General features: G+C 39.5%; 1 protein-coding gene across 1 annotated transcript in view; it reads right to left on the bottom strand.

Moving 5' to 3' along the window:
* Positions 1 to 218: 218 nt before the first annotated feature.
* fam171a1 (family with sequence similarity 171 member A1) overlaps positions 219 to 20,368 on the bottom strand; it is a 217,512-nt gene continuing 197,362 nt past the window's right edge. Inside the window, exons 6-8 of the mRNA XM_028817121.2 lie at positions 6,973 to 7,089; positions 6,031 to 6,145; positions 219 to 2,860 (exon numbers count right to left, since the gene is read on the bottom strand). Of these exons, the coding sequence (XP_028672954.2) occupies positions 1,297 to 2,860; positions 6,031 to 6,145; positions 6,973 to 7,089 (1,796 nt within the window). The 3' untranslated portion in view covers positions 219 to 1,296. The remainder of the gene's footprint in view (positions 2,861 to 6,030; positions 6,146 to 6,972; positions 7,090 to 20,368) is intronic.

The raw sequence follows: 20,368 nt of genomic DNA, 5'->3' as shown, positions 1-20,368 counted from the left end.
TTGTGTCTATGGATTATTGTCATTTACAAAAAATGAAGATCTCTGTTCTTGTTGACTTAATGATGGTGGCATTAACCACTGTAAAATAGTGGAGGTCTTCAGTTGGCCAGGTTTTGAATGGCCTGCCATCTCCACACCCAAGTGTCTGACCTTCTAAAGCTCTTCAGCCGATCGCTAATGAATTCCACCTATTTAAGACATGAAGAAACACAGCTGTATAACTTGACAAATTTTATTTATTCTGCATAATTAGCCACAGATACACAAGAAACCAGTGTAAGTGGACCACAGAGGAGTGTCATTCTGTTACTGAGAAGGCAGAACCTAAGAAACATTCTCAGTCATAAGACACTTTCTTTAAAACCATTCCAGAAGTCAGAAATCAAGAAGCAGCACTTAAAGAAGGAAGCCTCTTGTGATATGGCGCACGCACGCACACACTTACTCTCTCTCACACACAAATGTGTCCTCTATTACGAGCGACTACAAATTCTCACCCATTCTCTAATCTATCTGGAGCCAAACTCCAGTACTGCTTTGCTAACTATAACAAACATTTGGATAGAAATGAAAAAAAAAAACTCCATACTCAATTGACAATTTACAGCATGCAATCCAAAAAAAGTTGTCAGCAGGGCATTTATTAAACAAGAAGAAATTGTTTAGGATGTTTTCTTATGTACAAGAAACTCTGAAAAGGCACTTGAAAATATGGAAGTAGAGGACCAACAAACAGACAACCTAGTTTGGTATTTGAATAGAAGGCTGTTGTAATTCTGAGTTTTAATTTAGCACCCAGATAAAAAGCAAATAAAACAAAAAACTTCTCAAAAGTATTAAAATGTTTACAACTAAAATGATCTTTTTCAAAATTACACAAAGGCATCAGTTTGCTAAAAAAAACAAAAAAAAAAAACAAATTAGCAATGCATAGCCATCTTCTTATATTATGTTTTCAGTTACATTAATAAAATTCCATAAAAAAAACCAACAAGGTATCTTACTAAAACATGACCCCGGTACAACGGTGCCGTGGCATGTGCTCTTCCACTTAACTGAACGAACTTTTAAAAGGAACATAAAGCTATTTAGGTTCTTTGCTTTTCCAGCAAACGGCATTAAAAGGCTAATGCATGGCATTCATCGTTTCTGTTTTTCTGTTTTTTCTTAAAGGCATAACAGGTATACATGAAGTATATGTCTCGCCTCGCCCATGCATACTTCATTCACTGAAACTCAAAATGATCTTTTTGGCAATACGTTTTGTACATCCACCACAACACTGTCAGTCCGCTCTCACTTGAGGTTAAATGCCAGCAGTGGTCTTTCCTCACGCTTCTGCCAGGGACTCTTTTTGTTTTCGTCTTGGTCTTCCCCACCATCGTTTGGGCAGGGAGTAGTGTGTTCAGGGCTAGTAGGCAGTCTTAACTCTTGCTCATCTTCTACAGTTCTGTTTGTGGCATTCTGCTTTTGCCTAGGCAAACTCTCTCTTTTGTCTTCCTCTGGTACCTGATCCAGCTGTGGCTGCGGCCCTGCAGGGCTCTCCTCAGGACTGTGGATGTTTGGTCCATTTTCACTACTACCTGGCTCTACATCATCTACGTACACCAGATGAGTATATGCCATGGTTACTGGCAGCTTCCTTTTCCTTTCTCGTTCTTTGATTTTCTTGCCCTGTCTTGGTTCATTCATATCCACACCAGAATCTAAACTTGTATCATTGCTGCCATTCTTCCCTGCTCGCTGAAGGTCAATGTACGAGTGCCTGACATGAGCATTGGCTCGTCCATCTAGTGAGACAAACCATGCCCTAGGGTGGGGTAGGGGCTTTCCACCTCTGAGCTCCATGAGAGTTTTTTCAGTTAGGAGCTGCACCTCTCCATTCATCTGAACAACTGCTGCCTCGTTAAGTGATGCTGGAATTGACATCGATTCTGGCATGGGCGCTGGTTCCAAGCTCCAGTCAGTGGCTTGTGGATCCTGGAGGTCCTGATGAGATATATCCTGAGCAGAAAGTTTCATGGTCTGTGAAGGCTGCTGCAATGGTGGATGAGCTGCAGTAAGCTCTGCCTGAAGTTGGTCAAGATCACTCTGTTGTTCAGTCTGCAGAATCAAAGACTGGCCTGCATAAGGGTGTTCCTCGGGCAGATTCACATAGTGAGCAGGAATAACAAGTGTAGGCAACACTTTTCGGTAAATGCTTTCATTCACTTGATCGACAGAGCTGCAACAAATCAACTGACCAGGGTGAGGAAAAGATGTTGGTCTTTCAAGATGATCAACTGACCTTGACATCAAGTAGTCTGGTGCCCTTCGATCCCCTGCTGGTTCTTTCACTGATATCCCTGGCACTGGGTATCCGGACTCTCTTATGCTTCTTGTACTTACTCCTGACAACTGAGTAAAAGATGCCTGAACTTCTTTATCTTTTTTATCCAGCAGCAGTTGTGATGATACTGAGTTGTAGCTCCTGTAAAACTCTTCCTGAGCTGGAGATTCGTAGCCTTCAGAGGCTTCATTAGACCTGCCAGTCTTTAAGGGAAAGCTCTCCATTGCTCTGTGATACTCCTTTAATAAGGTACCTCGGGTAAGATTGTTTAGTGAACCTCGGCTTTTATCTCGCTCTTCATGTTGTGACAATAATTCCTCTCTAGAACTGAAGTCCCGGGATGTATTGTAGGAAGGCTTGAGCATTGGTGTGTGAAGGTCTGCTTCTCCACTTGAAGAGACCATCTCCATATGTACTTCGCTGATGAGATTCAAATGAGACATAGAGGTCGCCTGATCCTTCTTTGAAGCCTCCAAGGCACAAGACAGCTGCAGCTTCCTGTGATGTTGCCGAGGTTTTATGCATTTCCTCCTAAAACAAACAAACAGAATACTTAGTGGAATACAATATAAACTACTTAGTCAAGAAATGCTTTGAGAGACTGTTGTTGGAAAATATTTCACATAATAATTTAAAACCGTTTGCACCATCTCCAAGTTGCCTATCGTCACAATCAATCCACAAAGCCATATCCCTTACACTTCATACCACCCTGGCAACCTTGGATAATAAAAAATACTCTACCAGCATCCTGTTTATATACTACAGCTAAACATTTTAGCACAGTAGTTACCATCCAAGTTGATCAGTTAACTCCTAGTTTAGGAACTTAAGGTCACTTTATGGCAAGTGGATTTCAGATCACCTACTTGGCACACCCCTATCTATCTTTTGTTAATAATTTTTAAGATAGCCATTCCTTGACCCCTAGAAATATTTGAGATACTGTGTTTCTAAGGGAAGGAATATAACGTTATATATAATTTTGGATTTTTCTGCTTTCAGTACTTAAAGGCGAATTACTTTATCCTGCTGTGCCATTTTGTTTTCATTATACAGTGGGTGCCACCATTTTATGCTCTTTGTTGTCTCTGTTCTTAGGCAGTTGCTAGGCAAGACCAACATGAAGTGCCTGATGCGTGGCACTATGGGCCAGTAGGTATAAAGGTCAGCATCGGACACTTCCAAGTTTGTCCAAATTTGTAGATACAACCTGAGATGCCTAGCGTTAATTTCTTTAATTCTTAGTTTGAATTCTGGTTTTAAACTTTTTTATGTCTGTTTGACTATGATTATGGTTTACATGTAAAAGTCTGGCATGGCTTACATGTATATTCTTAGTTTTGCCTCTTTTTTTTTTTTTGAATATTAACAACGATTTTTGTCTCTTGTTCTGGGCCTTTTGGCCCTCCTGATTTTGACCTTAGGTAGTTTCTGTTACTATGACAATCTCTTGATTCTTCTTCCTCCATATGCTGCAGCCTAGAGTACCAGCGTGTGTGGATTACTCCTCTACACAATTTCACCTGTACCTGTGTGGCCAGACACACAATTTAATTTGTAAAAGACATCTCCCTCAAATAATGACGAGACAGCTTATAAGGAAGAGGTATGCTGTCCAAAACAGCTGTGTCATAATAACAATCTCTACCTTAATATAAGCAAAACTACGAAATTGGTTAAAGACTTTAGGAAGAAGAGCGCAGACCAATTTACTGTTACACTGCATGGGAAGCTCAGCAATCCTACACAGTCGCTCTCTCCTCCTTTTTGGCAAATGGTGCTGGAACATTAGCAATCACACCACTAGATTTAGTTTCTATCCCCAGGTCACAAGTCTCTTCTGCAGCTATAAAACTTAACAACTGCTTAATGTTTCTTGAATATAGTGTCTGAAATTCTATTTAATATACAGTGTTGTATTAATTGTCAATTATTACACTAATGTCACTAGTCTATGGGAGATCAAGTACTATGGCGTAAGAAGTTCACTGTACTGTGTGAACATGTCTGGCAAGCTGAAATTGGTCAGTCTGTCTTAACTGAAAGACTGACAGTGATGTGGGAGCAGCCAGGTCATTTTTTTTGTGGTGATGCGTGCGTTAATGTTTTTAAAAATTAAGACTGTTAAGTGTACTGTCTTATTTTTTGTCTGTTTATTTTGTTTTCTCAGAGACCAACTACATGAAGCATACTCTTTTCTTTAGGTTATTCTACTTCCACAGGTTCTATGGATGAACTTTTAACATGGCTCCCTCCACATTTAGTAGAGTAATTTATGCTCATGAAGCTACAGTGGGTCCATGGAGAGTAGCAATGTAAATAGAATGCATAAGTGTTTGTTAATTGGGAAATAAAGTTAATTATATTTTGGAAAATACCTGAAACCCCCTTTGCCACCTCTAATTGACCCCTCTTTTTACAGATTGATAGGAACTATGAAAAGGTAGCAGTTCCTGAAATGACAGTATTTATATCCTTTTGATGGTATCACAGCACCCCTATGTTACAATTCCTCAATAAGAGACCTTTTCAGTTTTGAGGCTGTTAAGACAGATTTCAGGTAAAAGCTGAAGTGCACAAGCATTTTCTGGAAGGATGTGGAGTATTTAAACTTCTACAGAAAACATAAATATGCGGCTGAGATCAACACCGCTACTCCCTGTGTGTAAGCATGTAATCAAGTCTAGATGCATTTTCAGAATGGCTTCATTAGTCAGCTCATAAATTAATCCATGCTCTTTGCAACTGGGTTAGCTGCAAGGAAGAATACTGTTATATGAAATCTGTTATTTAATGTGCCAGTATCAAAGAACAAAAAAGTCTTGCAGATGTACTCCTCCATTCGATGCTCCTTGTGTACTAATTTACTCTGAAACTCATCCAGTTCTAAGGGACAAAGGGAAATTGGGACATATGTGTCTTTTTCCAGATGTACATAATTCAACTGAGTGATATTCACCAAGTCTGCACATACTGAGACACACAGGCTACTGCTGTATTATCCAAGAAAGAGTTAGGTGGGAGACAATTTGTAATTAAAGAATAAAAGAGAGAGGAATTCTTTTAAAGAGCTTAAAAAAATTCATAACATTGAACAAAAAATGGGCTTACTGTTTCATTTAACCTCCTCATGCTGATTTGTTCAAATAAAAATACTGATGCTATATCAATAAATACTTAATTTTTGTTTTCTTTGAGACGAGAAATAACACTTAAAATTAAGATGAGAGAATTAGTGGGCAAGATGTTAGCAGTCACTCTGAAATTAGGCCTTTGACAAGAATATGATGGTGCAAATAGAAGCTAGTTAACAGTTTCACACAAACGTTACAAAGTTGTTCTTCAAACAGAGAACCACAGATAGGTGTGACTGTTGCCAAACACTGTAGTAGATAGCAATATTTTCTGAGACCTTCCTTCAAATGTCAACCCAACAATATTTTGTAAAGGTATGTGAACAGGGAATGACCAGAGAAGTTGGGTTGAATAGCTTGTCTTTGTACAAAATGTCTTAGGCACTTATATCCACAAAATCTTACAAATACTGATGATTAGCACTCTTTATTCTATCATCTATGAGACTTTCCAATGTTTAATGATGCTTTCTAATGGCTTGTTCTTGATTTAATTAATTTACATTTTTTTTCTATAAAGGCTGACACTCTTCCATTTGGATCATCGTAATTTATTGTACTCACCGGCAGTAATAGAGGAGCAAGCAGAGTAGAACCAGCAGAATAACTGCCATTCCTCCCAGAATAGCCAACAGGAACACAGTGTGGTAAGTACTAATGTCCTTTGCCACCACTGGGCCTATAACATGAACACAACACAGAAACCAACAACAAAGCTTATTTTAGAGAATACTTGTTAAGACTTCCTTTTTGTTTGCTACATTAAGCAACTTTAACAATGGGCCAGAAAAATCTATTAATAGTAATAATTCGTTGCATTTATATAGTGCTTTTCTCACTACTCAAAGCGCTCAGCAATTGCAGGTTAAGGGCCTTGCTCAAGGGCCCAACAGAGCAGAGTCCCTATTGGCATTTACGGGATTCGAACTGGGAACCTTCCGATTGCCAGTGCAGATCCCTAGCCTCAGAGCCACCACTTCGCCTAATATTTAATAGCCTGTGGTTGTAACTTAATGTAAAATTAAACCAGTACCCAAAGAAATGTCTAAATAGATAAAATGAACTTGAGAAAAAAAGCAAATTGCTGGATGTTCTCCCAATCAATGCCACAATTAAAAACTAGGATTTTCAATTTTTATTTAAATTCATAAACACTGTGAATATCAAACTATGTCAATTTTAAGGTGATAAGGCAATAAATACACAACCAAAAGTGTATTGAAGAACAAAGTACCAACATCACTTTTGTATAATTAACATTGGTGTTGAAAAGCAGTTGTAAATGTGTACAACAGTATAGAATTGTGATCCACACCACTGGGGTTTAAATCTACCAGCCGAGGAGGGAACACATTCTTTACTGACTGCCAATACTAGAAGTACAATTAATTAAACCCACTACATTTCTGCTCAGTCACTTGTCATCTAACTAAAAAGCTTATGGGCAACCCAAGCAGAAAATGAATTAAAATCTGAACAGAAATTGGGGAGACAGCAATAGCATACCTGTGCTGTGGGGTGACATTGCTGCCACCCAGTAACCAAGATGGGGAGCGATGTAGGTCAAGGTAAGCTGGTTTCCCTCCCTCTGTACGAAGCCCAAGCTGCTTTTCAGCCAGGCTCCTGCAAAGATAAAAATACAATTTTCAGTAATGTCCTCACTGTTAATGACAATTAACACATACAGTTCACAGCAGAATGATGCATGATTGCAGGTTTATCTAAAGGCACTCACTTTACACTTTTTCCTAGTAAATTACAAAAACAAAAAACAAAAAAAACTTAAGCCCTTCAAGTAGAATTTCTTAGAAACTAACAAAAATCAATTTCTGTGTAATCTGAATAAATATGTAGAAGATTGCTATTCCTACTTTCATGTGACTTGTGCCCTATGATACCATCTAAACCATGGTCTTACTTGACATCACGGTTCAGTGCCATTTACTAAGAACAGCCAGCTGAGGACACCCAGATGTTGCAGCCAAAGCAAAATGAAATCCGTCAGAAAGATCACACACACTTTCACCCACTTCCCAATTGGCCCCGTTTTAATACTTACTACATGCTTTTTTACTGGCGCCTTGCCCAGGTCTCCCTGGGATAAGCCTCAGCCCCTGTAACTCCAAACTAGAATAAGCTGGTTTGATAATGGACGAATGCATTGTGTGCTTTTTCGTGTCTATTGAGATAATTAAATCCTAACAGGTTAGTGTCAGTCCTAAAAATAAAACTCGAAAAATACTTAATTTTATAGCTACACGCTACTTTTCTCTTGGGGTAAACAAAAAATTAAAAAAACAAATCATTTTTATGCATTGCAAAGATTTATTTTGGAATATAAATAACTAAATATAATGAAATTTCACATGTTGCATGTTGAATAGTACATGCAAGTTAAGAATAATGACCCTATAAACCGATTGATTAATGTACAGTATAAATTATGTGACTCACTTAGACTTGAGCAGTGCACCTCTGCAGTTCAGCCACTGAGGGGCAGCAAACCTGCATTCACTGTCATCTGTGGCCGGAACTCGGGTGACACAATCATGAAAAGCTGTGTCATCATCTCTGGATCAGAAACTCTGGGTGGGGGAATGAGGGGAAAGTGCCTGCCAGTCAAGATCTGATGTAGACTCCTATTTGCTCACTAAATGAGTTGATTTTTGTTGTTGTAAAATATGGGCTGCTGTCCAGTGAGCAGTTTATTTGCCAATTACACATAAAAGATCTCATTTTAGCACAGCTGCAGCTAAGACTAAATGATTTAGCCAGAGGGTCTTAATATCTACTGCTCTTTACTACCCATTGTTACTTAAAACAGACACTTCATTTCCTAAGATCTGTTTTTTGAAGTAGACCTTTTGAGAGTAGCCTGAAACACTTGGCTGTTGTTTTCCTACGTCTTGTAATTGTGAATTGAGTCCCATTTACTTGGGTGCCGTGTTAACCTTGTTGCAGTGCCAAGTGAAGCCACAAGGAGGTGCAACAGCAGTAATTTAGAACAGCTATTTATTTTCAAACCTAAGCAAGCTAACTACTACATCACCTTGTTAGCACAATTGGTATAAAATTAAACACAAAAATGATAATTCATCATCTAGTAACCTTGTGGGCAATGTCAAGCCGGAAAGAAAAATTTACAAAAGACATATGCATCTGCTGGTAATCTCAGAAGCCTAATATTTAGTTATGAAGATACGCACACATTATTTCACATGTTCCACAAACTGTGCCTTTTTTTTTTTAAAGTCTTGTTTACAATTAAAGGTGTCAACCTGGGCAATGCATCAGTTTAGGCGCCATCTTGGTTGAAAGATGTCTGTTCACTCAGGTTTATCCCACAGTAGACTCAAGGCCTCAGTCAGGGCATTACACTTTTTCAATAAGGTGGAATTGAACATACAGCTTTAATCAGCCATCTACATGATGGATATTAAATTCTTAAAAAGTGTATCAGATTTTTGCACCTCAGCTATACACCAGTTCTGACAGTGTGATGGCCGTCCAAACTACCAAGGTCAACCATCCCATCTCTTCAGGTTCCTTGCATATTGGTGAGATTCTGCAATATGTACCTACTGCCAGTATAGGCTCCAGTGCCAACCCTGTGATTAGGCGAGTTTGCATATTTTATCTGGTGTTATATCTTTACCACTTGCTGATTATGGTGCTCAGAGTGGTAACATATTGTCTATTGGTTAGACACACAAGTGAGAATTTCACTGTACTCTGTATAAGCCACAAACTTAAAGTCTGATCTTTGCATATGTTGCCCATAGCTAACAATACAATACTATACATGGTGGCACACAAATGACACAACAGCAACAAAAAAGTGGTAAATTTGTACCTGGAGACCTACTGCAACTGCCAGGAGTACCACATGAATTTAACCAGGAAAACACCTACTGTTGCAGGGATGGCGCTTTCTTGAACAAATGGCATCAGAGGCCCAGTTCCTAAAGGTTTACACTACATGTATCGCTGCCACACTGAGTTAATCAATTTCCAATACCCAACTGAAAGAGAAGGCATAGATCAATGTTAGGAACAATGGTGTTTCTCCTGTTGCCTGCGAATCAGCCAGTGCATTTCTTAAAATATGTTTGTCACGATTTAATTGCTCATATCTTCTTAAAACAATAGTCACTTCACCATATTCTGTGAATAATTACCATTTTGAATATCCTATAAAATGCCGGGGCACTTCTCCAGCCTGTGAGGCTGAATCAAATGACTACGTTGTGTGTGTCAGTTGCCAGGAGACTAACGTAATACACAAAGACAGACTGCAATCATTCTTTTGTGATTCAATTACGGTACTTTACGTACAAAATCATTTACTACTACTGTATGTCAGATGTATTCTGCAAAAAAGGCACGCTACATTTTCAACTCTGCTTATTAATTTCACTTGCTTTCATTTTATGCAATTGTAAAAAGTCGAGTTTGTTGGTATCATCTTGTCTGGGCAAAAAATACTGTGCACCCATTTAGAACATCTCGACTAATGGCTGACAGATATTCTGCTGATATTCTTTATTGTACAGCTAATGCAGAAGAAGTGAAAAGAGACAAAGAACAGTTTTGTCACATATTCTGTAGCTTTTAAGAGAAACTACAAGGTAATTAATGCAGCCTTGGAAATTATCATGAACATAATATAGCAGAAGTGGATGTGTGCTAATGAATTCCTTAAGCAGGACGTCATTTGCTTTATTAGATGCTGACTTTGCTCACAGCCTTACCAAATAACACAAGGCAGGCTGTGCATTCTGTGGTATGCAAGACCACTGATGTAAAGGAAAAATCAACCAGCTGTTGAAGGCAGCTGAATTTTTAAAATGCCCTGAAATTGTACTTCATTCTTTAAAAAAAACATTGTGTGAAAATCAGAAATGTCATAAGATGATAAAGCCCCTTTGATATTGGGGATTTTTTGAAGATTATATCGTGTTTAAGATTCTTCATTGCAGAAGAATGCGTCAAAGCACAACTATGAACTTGCGACTGTGATGTCAGGTGAGACTAAACTTCATTAGTAGATTGAAGTTATCAAGGAGCAACAGTATCAAAAAACAACACCCTAGAAGTACCCAAAAAACAAAAAAGGATATTCAAATGGGTAAAAAAAATAATAATCAAGAATCCCCTAATATCAATTTTTAGACTAATAATGCAGCGGTATTACAGCTAGTAGATACACGTACAGGGTCACAAACACCTCTACAAACAAGGACCTTTCTGACTTTATGTATAATCTACAATTTTGGTTGAACTTTCAGTGGCAAGATTACCCACCAGGCAAAGAACACTCAGTAAAGAAACTCTGCTCTGTACTGCCATCTTTTAAAGCTAGCAGTACAGTGATCCCTCGCTATATCGCGCTTCGCCTTTCGCGGCTTCACTCTATCGCGGATTTTATATGTAAGCATATTTAAATATATATCGCAGATTTTTTGCTGGTTTGCGGATTTCTGAGGACAATGGGTCTTTTAATTTCTGGTACATGCTTCCTCAGTTGGTTTGTCCAGTTGATTTCATACAAGGGACGCTATTGGCAGATGGCTGAGAAGCTACCCAACTTACTTTCTCTGTGTCTCTTGCGCTGACTTTCTCTGATCTTGACGTAGGGGGTGTGAGCAGAGGGGCTGTTCGCACACCTAGACGATACGGACGCTCGTCTAAAAATGCTGAAAGATTATCTTCACGTTGCTATCTTTTGTGCAGCTGCACGGTGCTTCGCATACTTAAAAGCTCAAAGGGCACGAATTGATTTTTGACTTTGTTTTTCTCTGTCTCTCTCTCTCTCACTCTCTCTCTGCTCCTGACGGAGGGGGTGTGAGCTGCCGCCTTCAACAGCTTTGTACTAAACAGCCCTATTGATTTGTTTGCTTTCCTCTCTGTTTCCTTTGAAGAGGAAGATATGTTTGCATTCTTTTAATTGTGAGACAGAACTGTCATCTCTGTCTTGTCATGGAGCACAGTTTAAACTTTTGAAAAAAAGACAAATGTTTGTTTGCAGTGTTTGAATAACGTTCCTGTCTCTCTACAACCTCCTGTGTTTCTGCGCAAATCTGTGACCTAAGCATGACAATATAAAAATAACCATATAAACATATGGTTTCTACTTCGCGGATTTTCTTATTTCGCGGGTGGCTCTGGAACGCAACCCCCGCGATGGAGGAGGGATTACTGTATTGTATGGGAATTTAAAAATCAAACATGACTTCAGAATGGTACAAACTAACTGAAAGATGTTGAAATATGGGAAAAAAAGAGTTTATTTAAAAAAAATAAATCAGGCGAAGATATTGAGGGATTCAATTTTTTAATCATTTAAGCAAAGGTGCAAATGCAGATTGCTGCACAATATAAACACTGCCAACATTATCATGTTAACCAATCAAAAATTTAATGTTGCTGGGCTCCAAGACTCATAGCTACAGAGATGGCAGTTAAAAATATCTGGAACACTTGTAATGGACAACACGCATGGGCTGACATCCCTGCCAGGATTGGCCCCTCTCGTTCACCAGCTGTGAGGCCAATACAATGAAGAGATCAGGGGAGGCTCCATATTCAGGCTGTATGCTCCCCCAACCTGGATGATGGCAGCATCGCTGGGCTTCGTTACCCATTTGGACACCTGCCGGGTATGTTGGGAACTGAAGTCCAGTGGGAGGATGCTGCAGGGAGTTGTACTCCTACTTTATGGGACTTCCTTATGACCTGGAAGTGCTTCCAACAAGCAATGTCCTGGCACAGGAACTACCCCTGGGTCTGCAATAAAAGGGACCTCATTGCCTTTTCCAGGCAAGTCAGAGCCGGGAGAAAAGACAGGCAACAAATCATGTGGGAGGTTTAGTGTGCTGAAGTAATCTGTTAATTGAAGGTTGTGTTTTGAACCCAGTGCTGTGTCAGTACATTCATGTCTGGGGTTTGGGGCTCTGAGGCACCACCTGTTGATCACACACTTAAGTTTAGGTATTATAACCAGGAATCTATTACTCATACACTTATGTAAGAAGACCTTAACAAAGACCACTTTCGCTCTTAATAACACTGACAAAGCATCAGTAAAGTGGCTATTTATCTCTGCAATGCGGCCTACCAAAATAACTTCACTATGGAGTGGTCAGAGGTGTCTTAAGTGAGACATATGTCTCTTGATATTGCACATTTCAGTATAAGATCTGCAAATCCTTTATGTTCAAAATCTATTTTACCAGCACACCAAGCCTCTTAAAATGCCACATTGCAAAGATGAATGACCGCTTTACTGATGGTTTGTTAATGTTATTAAGATCAAAGGAAGCCTTGGTTAAAGTTTTATGTTGCAAGCCTTTCCAACTATGAGGTACATACAAGACATGGAAAAAAGAGTTTAGAAAAAAAGGTAATATTAGGTTTAGTTTAACTAATAATACACAGTGCTGCTTTTTGAATACCAACCGGACACACCAACTACACTAGCACCAGAAATGTTTCTATTATTTGCAACAATGCCAAAGGATGCAATACTTGTATGTTGATCATGTTGAATGTAAGTAACCGGATTTTTATCTGTGTATTTACCTACACTGAAGGCACAGAGAAAGCTGCTGTTAGTGCCAATTGTAGTTTTGAGGTCTTTCAAAAGTTATGGGTCAGGAAAAGGGGCTTAAAAGTTTCTGAAATATACAAGAACTGAAAAATAAAAGGGGCAGCACAGTGGTGCAGTGGGTAGCGCTGCTGCCTCGCAGTAAGGAGACCCAGGTTCACTTCCCGGGTCCTCACTGCGTGGAGTTTGCATGTTCTCCCTGTGTCTGCGTGGGTTTCCTCCGGGTGCTCCACTTTCCTCCCACAGTCCAAAGACATGCAGGTTAGGTGCATTGGCGATCCTAGTGTGCTCTTGGTGTGTGTGCCCTGCGGTGGGCTCGCACCCTGCCCAGGGTTTGTTTCCTGCCTTTCGCCCTGTATTGGCTAGGATTGGCTCCAGCAGACCCCTGTGACCCTGTAGTTAAGATATAGTGGGTTGGATAATGGATGGATGGATAAAAAATAAAAGGCAACATTTAAAAAAAGAACAAATTGTAGATTCATCTATGTCTGAACAAACTGTAGTGGTATTCAAATCAAATACGGTCCAAAGTGTACCAGTATTTTCATAACTGTCTCGTCTCCTGCATGGTAACACAGCCTGAAATCAATTACCCAAGACTTCAGTGTCAATTTGGCTTCTTTATTATTTTCCCAGTTTGGCATGAGCTTGACACACTTGAGCAGCAACTAACAGAGTTGTAAAGTTTTCAGATGTAGTTCTTACAAGTTAAAAAGGTGATAAACTTGACTCTAGTTGGGAAAACTCCACAATCAGAATGCCTTTTATTCTTTAAATATTTATCCAAAGGATAATTATTCCCACACTCCATCATAAAATAATGGAACCTCCATAAAATAAGTGCTTTCCAAAGAGCTAAATGCTCATGTGGGAAATGTAAACAATTCGTAAAACTTCCATAAGCAGGGTTTTGTGTGCCTGGGCACGGACATTAATCCAGGATCTAAAAATAAGGCCAATACAATGCCATTTGCGTTTGACATTGGACTTCTTGGAAGCTTGTTTGGATTGGGTCTGCCTCCAAGAGGCCTATATATACAGGAGATGCCAACTAATTCAACACCTTGGGTCAAGGCTGTTGAATTTGAGGAGGTAGCTAGCCTATGTTTTAGTACAAAACTGGCAGATCTCGCATTAGGTGCTCTTTAGGGCAGAACTTCTTTTTTTTTTCACACATGACCCAATCTTGCCCATCTTAGTGTCTCCAAGACACGGTTCATGATGACCGTCAGATCAGTAGGCATTCCCCCCAACGGTGGAGAATCACCGTTGACATTACAGCAGACCAACGTGAATCGCTTAAACAACCCACAGCAACCCATAATGAGACTGACCCATTCCCATTAAATACAACAGTGAATGGGAAACCCATGCAACCAAACAGCAGCAACCTGTCACCCACAGTTTAAGAACATGTGCTTTAGTGAGATAGTGTGAACCCCTAAAGTGGCAGTGCAGTAGACTCCATATCAAAAAGGTAGAAACAAGTGTATTATGGTCAGAAATAAGTGTAAGATAAGGGGTCCACATTCAACAAAAGCATCAGCCCAAGAGTTGGAGATGGCCAACAGTTTTTAAGATCTTTCTGCAGGTAACGGTGTAGCCAGGAATTAATTTCAGTGGGGACAACAATGCATAGAAATCATAATTCCGCCTTTGATTAATCAGTTGGAAATGTCAAAGTATAATTTGGGGGAGTTCAAATGCCTATGCCTTGCTGACCTGGGTGATTCTGATAGGGCCTAGGTGTTGTAGTGGACCCCTCGCTGTCTACATCTATTAAGAAGGCTAGGAGGATGTTAGGTTAAATAGCTCGATGTTTGGAGCTCATGTCTACGGAGGTTTCCTTTGCTCTCGCTCTCTCTTTTTTTTTTTTTTTTAAAGCTATATAACTGACTGGTGAGGCCTCTTCTAGATTATTGTGTGCAGTTTTGATCTCCATATTACAAAAAGAAATACATGTATCTGCGCTAAAGAAAGTCCACAAAAGAGCAACTAAGATGATTTCAGGACATATGAGCATGAGAAAAGATTTAAGAATTTACACCTTTTTTTCATTTAAGCAAATGGAGCTTCTTAGAGATGACATAATTAAAAAAAAATAAATTACGAATGGAATAAGTACAGTGGATCCCAGCTATTATTATTTTTTTTAATAAAAACACAAGGACACAGTTGGAAACTTGTTAAGAACAAATTTCATACAAACGTTAGACAGTTTCCCTTCACACAGAGAACTGTGGACATATGGAATAAATCACCAAGATACAGTTGTAGACAGCAGGAATTCAAGGACCTTCAAAACTCAAATCAACGTTATTTTTGAAAAATTAGGTGAACAAGATTGTCAAGCTTGTTGGGACTGAGTGGCCTGTCCTCATCAAAATGTTTGTAATGTTTAAGCAAAGGGTGAAAATCTGATTTTGGACTTTAGTAAACATTTATTCCTTTGTTTTCCTATTTGTATTTTGTCATTCACTCTATTTGTTATAAGTTTTATATCAATAGTGAAAACAGAATATATAAACAACCTTTCATGTTATTTAGTAACATAGCACTTTTAATTTCTTTTGTCATGTTTAAGACATAATGATAAAAGTACAAAAACGTGAAGTGCCCTTTAATAAAAGAAATGACTTCTATTAGATTTTGTTTCAGCTACACCACATTACAAAAGAAACAATGCAGATACAGGAATATGGAGAATACTTTCACAGCATAAAGGTTTCAAAGTTGTAATTATTAATCTGTTTATCAGACAAGACTTGTGCGCTTACCAGTTTACTTAAAAAAAAAAAATCATTTACTCCTTATATTTTTAGAAAGAACAAATAATAGATAAGAAATGAAGCAGCTAAAGACAGAAATATGTACTCCTAACACAGTAACAATCGATAAGTCTTTATATAGCACAGCACCTTACAAAGCAATTCTTAAAAGGAAAGAAAAAATAAAACCCACAACGCTCCACCAATAAACTATTCCTTCACTGGTGCCTATAAAGAAAGAAAGGATTCCATGAAGCATTTATGTTTAATAAACTGCTGCATTAACACACAGCTTAAAAGTCTCATCAAAGGGGGTGGCAGATCCCTGCTGTGGACAACACCTAGCTGACCAGTTCAGGCAAAAATTAATAGCCATTGATGGAGGTTTAACAATCTGTCAGCTTGATAAATCTGGAGCCAGGTGATCAGCAAGAACAAGAAAGGACCTGTATGCTCATAGAGTGTTACCCTCATCCTCATGTAAGGCAAGATGGGCACCAAGCTCCTCTGAGAAGGTAACTGTGTCTCCTGTGACCCATGATCCTATAATTATGCAACCAACAACAAAAAAAGTGGCATGACAATATGGTAGGGCTGCCATCCGTTAATCTTTTTCAGAAATCTAGCGTACCCTGATCAATGCCATAGGTAGCCATGAGTGTATGAAAATATATTATTTTAATTGTCTGAAAAAAGCCTTTTCCATGAAATCAAAAAGAGGAGGATTTGCAAACTCTCCACAAAAATCCCAACTTTTAGATGCAAAATACAAGCATATAAGGCCAGCCTAGAGCTTTATGACACTTCAGTTTAACACACAAATACATTTTCTATTATAATGTTATTCTTTACACAAAAGCAACAAAAAAACAAATAAAGCAAGAGAACCTTTATTAGAAATGAACTTTTATTAAGGTGAATACATAACATGAATTAAGAACATTTTTTTCACCTAACACAGTTATGCTGCATTGCTAACTCAAAACCAAAATCTGTGTGCTGCTAATCTTTAGAAACAAAACTTACACATTCATATTTAATTACTAGCTGTGCTACCCATCTAAGACGGGTGGAAATGTAAGTAATCAAGGTAGACGTCAGCATTAATATTTACAGTGCACCATGCAATGCATATGCCTCTGTTATGTGCCATTTGGTATGGAATTCATAAAAGCAGTGTTAATGTCTGTGATGTGCCATCTATTTATATGACAAAAGCAATACATCTTAATATTAAAAATGTTGGTGATGTGCCCATCTGTTGGAATGATAGAGACATACTGTAGCAATTGGACGGACACACACACTTTTATCAAGATGCATAATTAAAGATAAGAAGTTGGATTTCCAGGTGACAGTTTTTTCTATTACCTGGACAAAGTTAACCAGAGCCAAACCCAAACATAACAGATGGAACATAAGAACCAACACCTAGATGGGATGCTAGTCCACCACAGAGCACATTTATGCACTCCCTTACTCGTGTCAAGTCTAGCTAGAAATCAACCCCATATGCATGTCTTTGGACTGCAGCAAGAAGCCAAAACATCCTGATAAAAGCTTACGTGCACACAGGATGAATGGGCCAAACTACATTAGGCCTGTGCCAGTAGACAGTTAACCTGCTCACTGCTGAGACACACTCCTTCATTGTGTGATATCTGACTTGTTGGGCATCAAAATGAAATGTGAACAACACACTAGTAACCAAGCATGAGCAACTAAAATGTTTATTTCAGAAACGGACAACAAACGCTACCACAGTAAAAAAAACCCAGGACGGCACGAATGCTACCTGCATTAAGCAATGAAGTTGTGCCCATGCCCTACAAGCATCTGATGCTCCAAAAATCAATTTCAATGGGTTATGTTCTTCTGAGTGATAACCAGATGATTTAATTCCTTTGGTAGTGTTTTTTTTTTTTTTTACAAGTGCCTTGAAGGGACACTGCAGCTGTCAAAGCTAAGCCCAGGAATTCACTCCATGGTCTCCTCCTAGTCATGAACCTGAGACTTTTGGGTTACAAAGTCACTGTTCCATCTCAGTGACTCATAAAATGGAATGCCTCTCTCTCTGTGGTTGGGACAGTTTTTAAGCTGGAACAGCACGTATGCGTGTGTGTGACACCAGACTGGTTCTGTCCCAGCGCCCTGCTCTTCTGTGTGCCTAAACTACCACAAAAGCCATGTGCCACTACCACAGTTTAGACACAAACGATAAACGATCAAAGAAAAACAGAAAACTTAAAAAAGAGGGCATATGCCAGCACTGTTTCAAAAAGGTAGGTATTAAATTCTCAAATATCATTCTCTCATCAATTGCTTTGTTGTTGCAAGATACTTTTAAAATAAAGTTTCTTTATAAGGGCAAAAATATCACACAAACTCATGTCATTCTTAATTATTGTTAAAAATCACAGTTCCTATCTAAGCAAAGAAAATGAGAGAAAAGAAACTGTAGATTTATATTTAAATTCCTCTGTATAAAAATATTACAATACTGTAGGATATCAATTATTCAGTGGTGCTGGTGCACTTCTGAGGCGTACTGTGGAGCCAGACACAATGCACTTCATAACCTGAGCCAAAATTCTATCAATAGTCCTTCATTATTGAGATTAGTCTGTCATCCAATTAAATTGACTGTTAGAGAATCACGTGCCACACTGTGAGTCTGACAGCACAACTAATCTTTAGTACTTCAGTACTTGTGCAGCAAGTGCAGACAATGAATTTGGCCTCACTATCACCATGGGCAGACTTTTGCTGTGCTGAGCTTGTAAGGTTGAGCAGAAGATGGCCTTTGGCTGCCTAGAAATCCCACCAACGGTGCATATTAAGCTGCAGTCTAAAAGTGAGCCACACTTATGATGAACAGCCAATGCAACTATGAACTGAGTTTGCATGGGTGTTCCTCTCACATTCCCACAGATGTGAGTGCTACGTAAATTGGCAAAACTCTGTGTGCATGAGTGGACGCTGTGTTTTTGCTTATAACCTGATGCTGTTAGTATAAACTGTAGCCCTTACTGTGACCCAGAATTAGGTTAAACAGGTTTGAGAATGTTGTATTTCTTTAACCACCCCATTTTCTGTATTCACTCTGTCTAAGAGTTGCTGGGGCTGGAGGAGCCTGGTGTTGTCAAGCACAAGATAACAACCAACCCTGGATGGGGAGAAAGCAGTGTTAATAAGAACTCTACGCTATGTGATGAGAGAGAGAGAGAGAGAGAGAGAGAGAGAGAGAGAGAGAGAGAGAGAGAGAGAGAGAGAGAGAGAGAGAGAGAGAGAGAGAGAGAGAGAGAGAGAGAGAGAGAGAGAGAGAGAGAGAGAGAGAGAGAGAGAGAGAGAGAGAGAGAGAGAGAGAGAGAGAGAGAGAGAGAGAGAGAGAGAGAGAGAGAGAGAGAGAGAGAGAGAGAGAGAGAGAGAGAGAGAGAGAGAGAGAGAGACTTTATTAATCCCAATGGGAAATTCACATTCTTCAGCAGCAGCATACTGATACAATAAATAATATTACATTAAACAATGATAATAATACAGGTGGAAAAAAAAAAAACCGACAATAACTATGTATAATGTTAAATATTGACGTTTACCCCCCCTGGTGGAATTAAAGAGTCGCATAGTTTGGGGGAGGAACGATCTCCTCAATCTGTCTGTGGAGCAGGACAGTGACAGCAGTCTGTCGCTGAAGCTGCTCTTCTGTCTGGAGATGACATTATTCAGTGGATGCAGTGGATTCTCCATAATTGATAGGAGCCTGCTGAGCGCCCTTCGCTCTGCCACAGATGTTAAACTGTCCAGCTCCATGCCAACAATAGAGCCTGCCTTCCTCACCAGTTTGTCCAGGCGTGAGGCGTCTTTCTTCTTAATGCTGCCTCCCCAGCACACCACTGCGTAGAAGAGGGCGCTCGCCACAACTGTTTGATAGAACATCTGCAGCATCTTATTGCAGATGTTGAAGGAAGCCAGCCTTCTAAGGAAGTATAACCGGCTTTGTCCTTTCTTGCACAGCGCATCAGTATTGGCAGTCCAGTCTAATTTATCATCCAGCTGCACTCCCAGATATTTATAAGTCTGCACCATCTGCACACAGTCACCTTTGATGATCACTGGGTCTATGAGGGGTCTGGGCCTCCTAAAATCCACCACCAGCTCCTTGGTTTTGCTGGTGTTCAGGTGTAGGTGGTTTGAGTCGGACCATTTAACAAAGTCATTGATTAGGTCCCTATACTCCTCCTCCAGCCCATTCCTGATACAGCCCACGATAGCAGTGTCATCAGCGAACTTTTGCACATGGCAGGACTCCGAGTTGTATTGGAAGTCCGATGTATATAGGCTGAACAGGACCGGAGAAAGTACAGTCCCTTGTGGCGCTCCTGTGTTGCTGACCACAATGTCAGACGTGCAATTCCCAAGACGCACATACTGAGGTCTGTCTTTAAGATAGTCCACGATCCATGCCACTAGGTATGAATCTAATCCCATCTCTGTCAGCTTGTCCCTAAGGAGCAGAGGTTGGATTGTG

This window comes from Erpetoichthys calabaricus, chromosome 13 (assembly GCF_900747795.2).
Source record: "Erpetoichthys calabaricus chromosome 13, fErpCal1.3, whole genome shotgun sequence".
NCBI classification, from domain to species: Eukaryota; Metazoa; Chordata; class Cladistia; order Polypteriformes; family Polypteridae; genus Erpetoichthys; species Erpetoichthys calabaricus.
The sequence above is the reverse complement of the archived record's forward strand: the minus strand, read 5'-3'. Positions and strand labels throughout refer to the sequence as shown.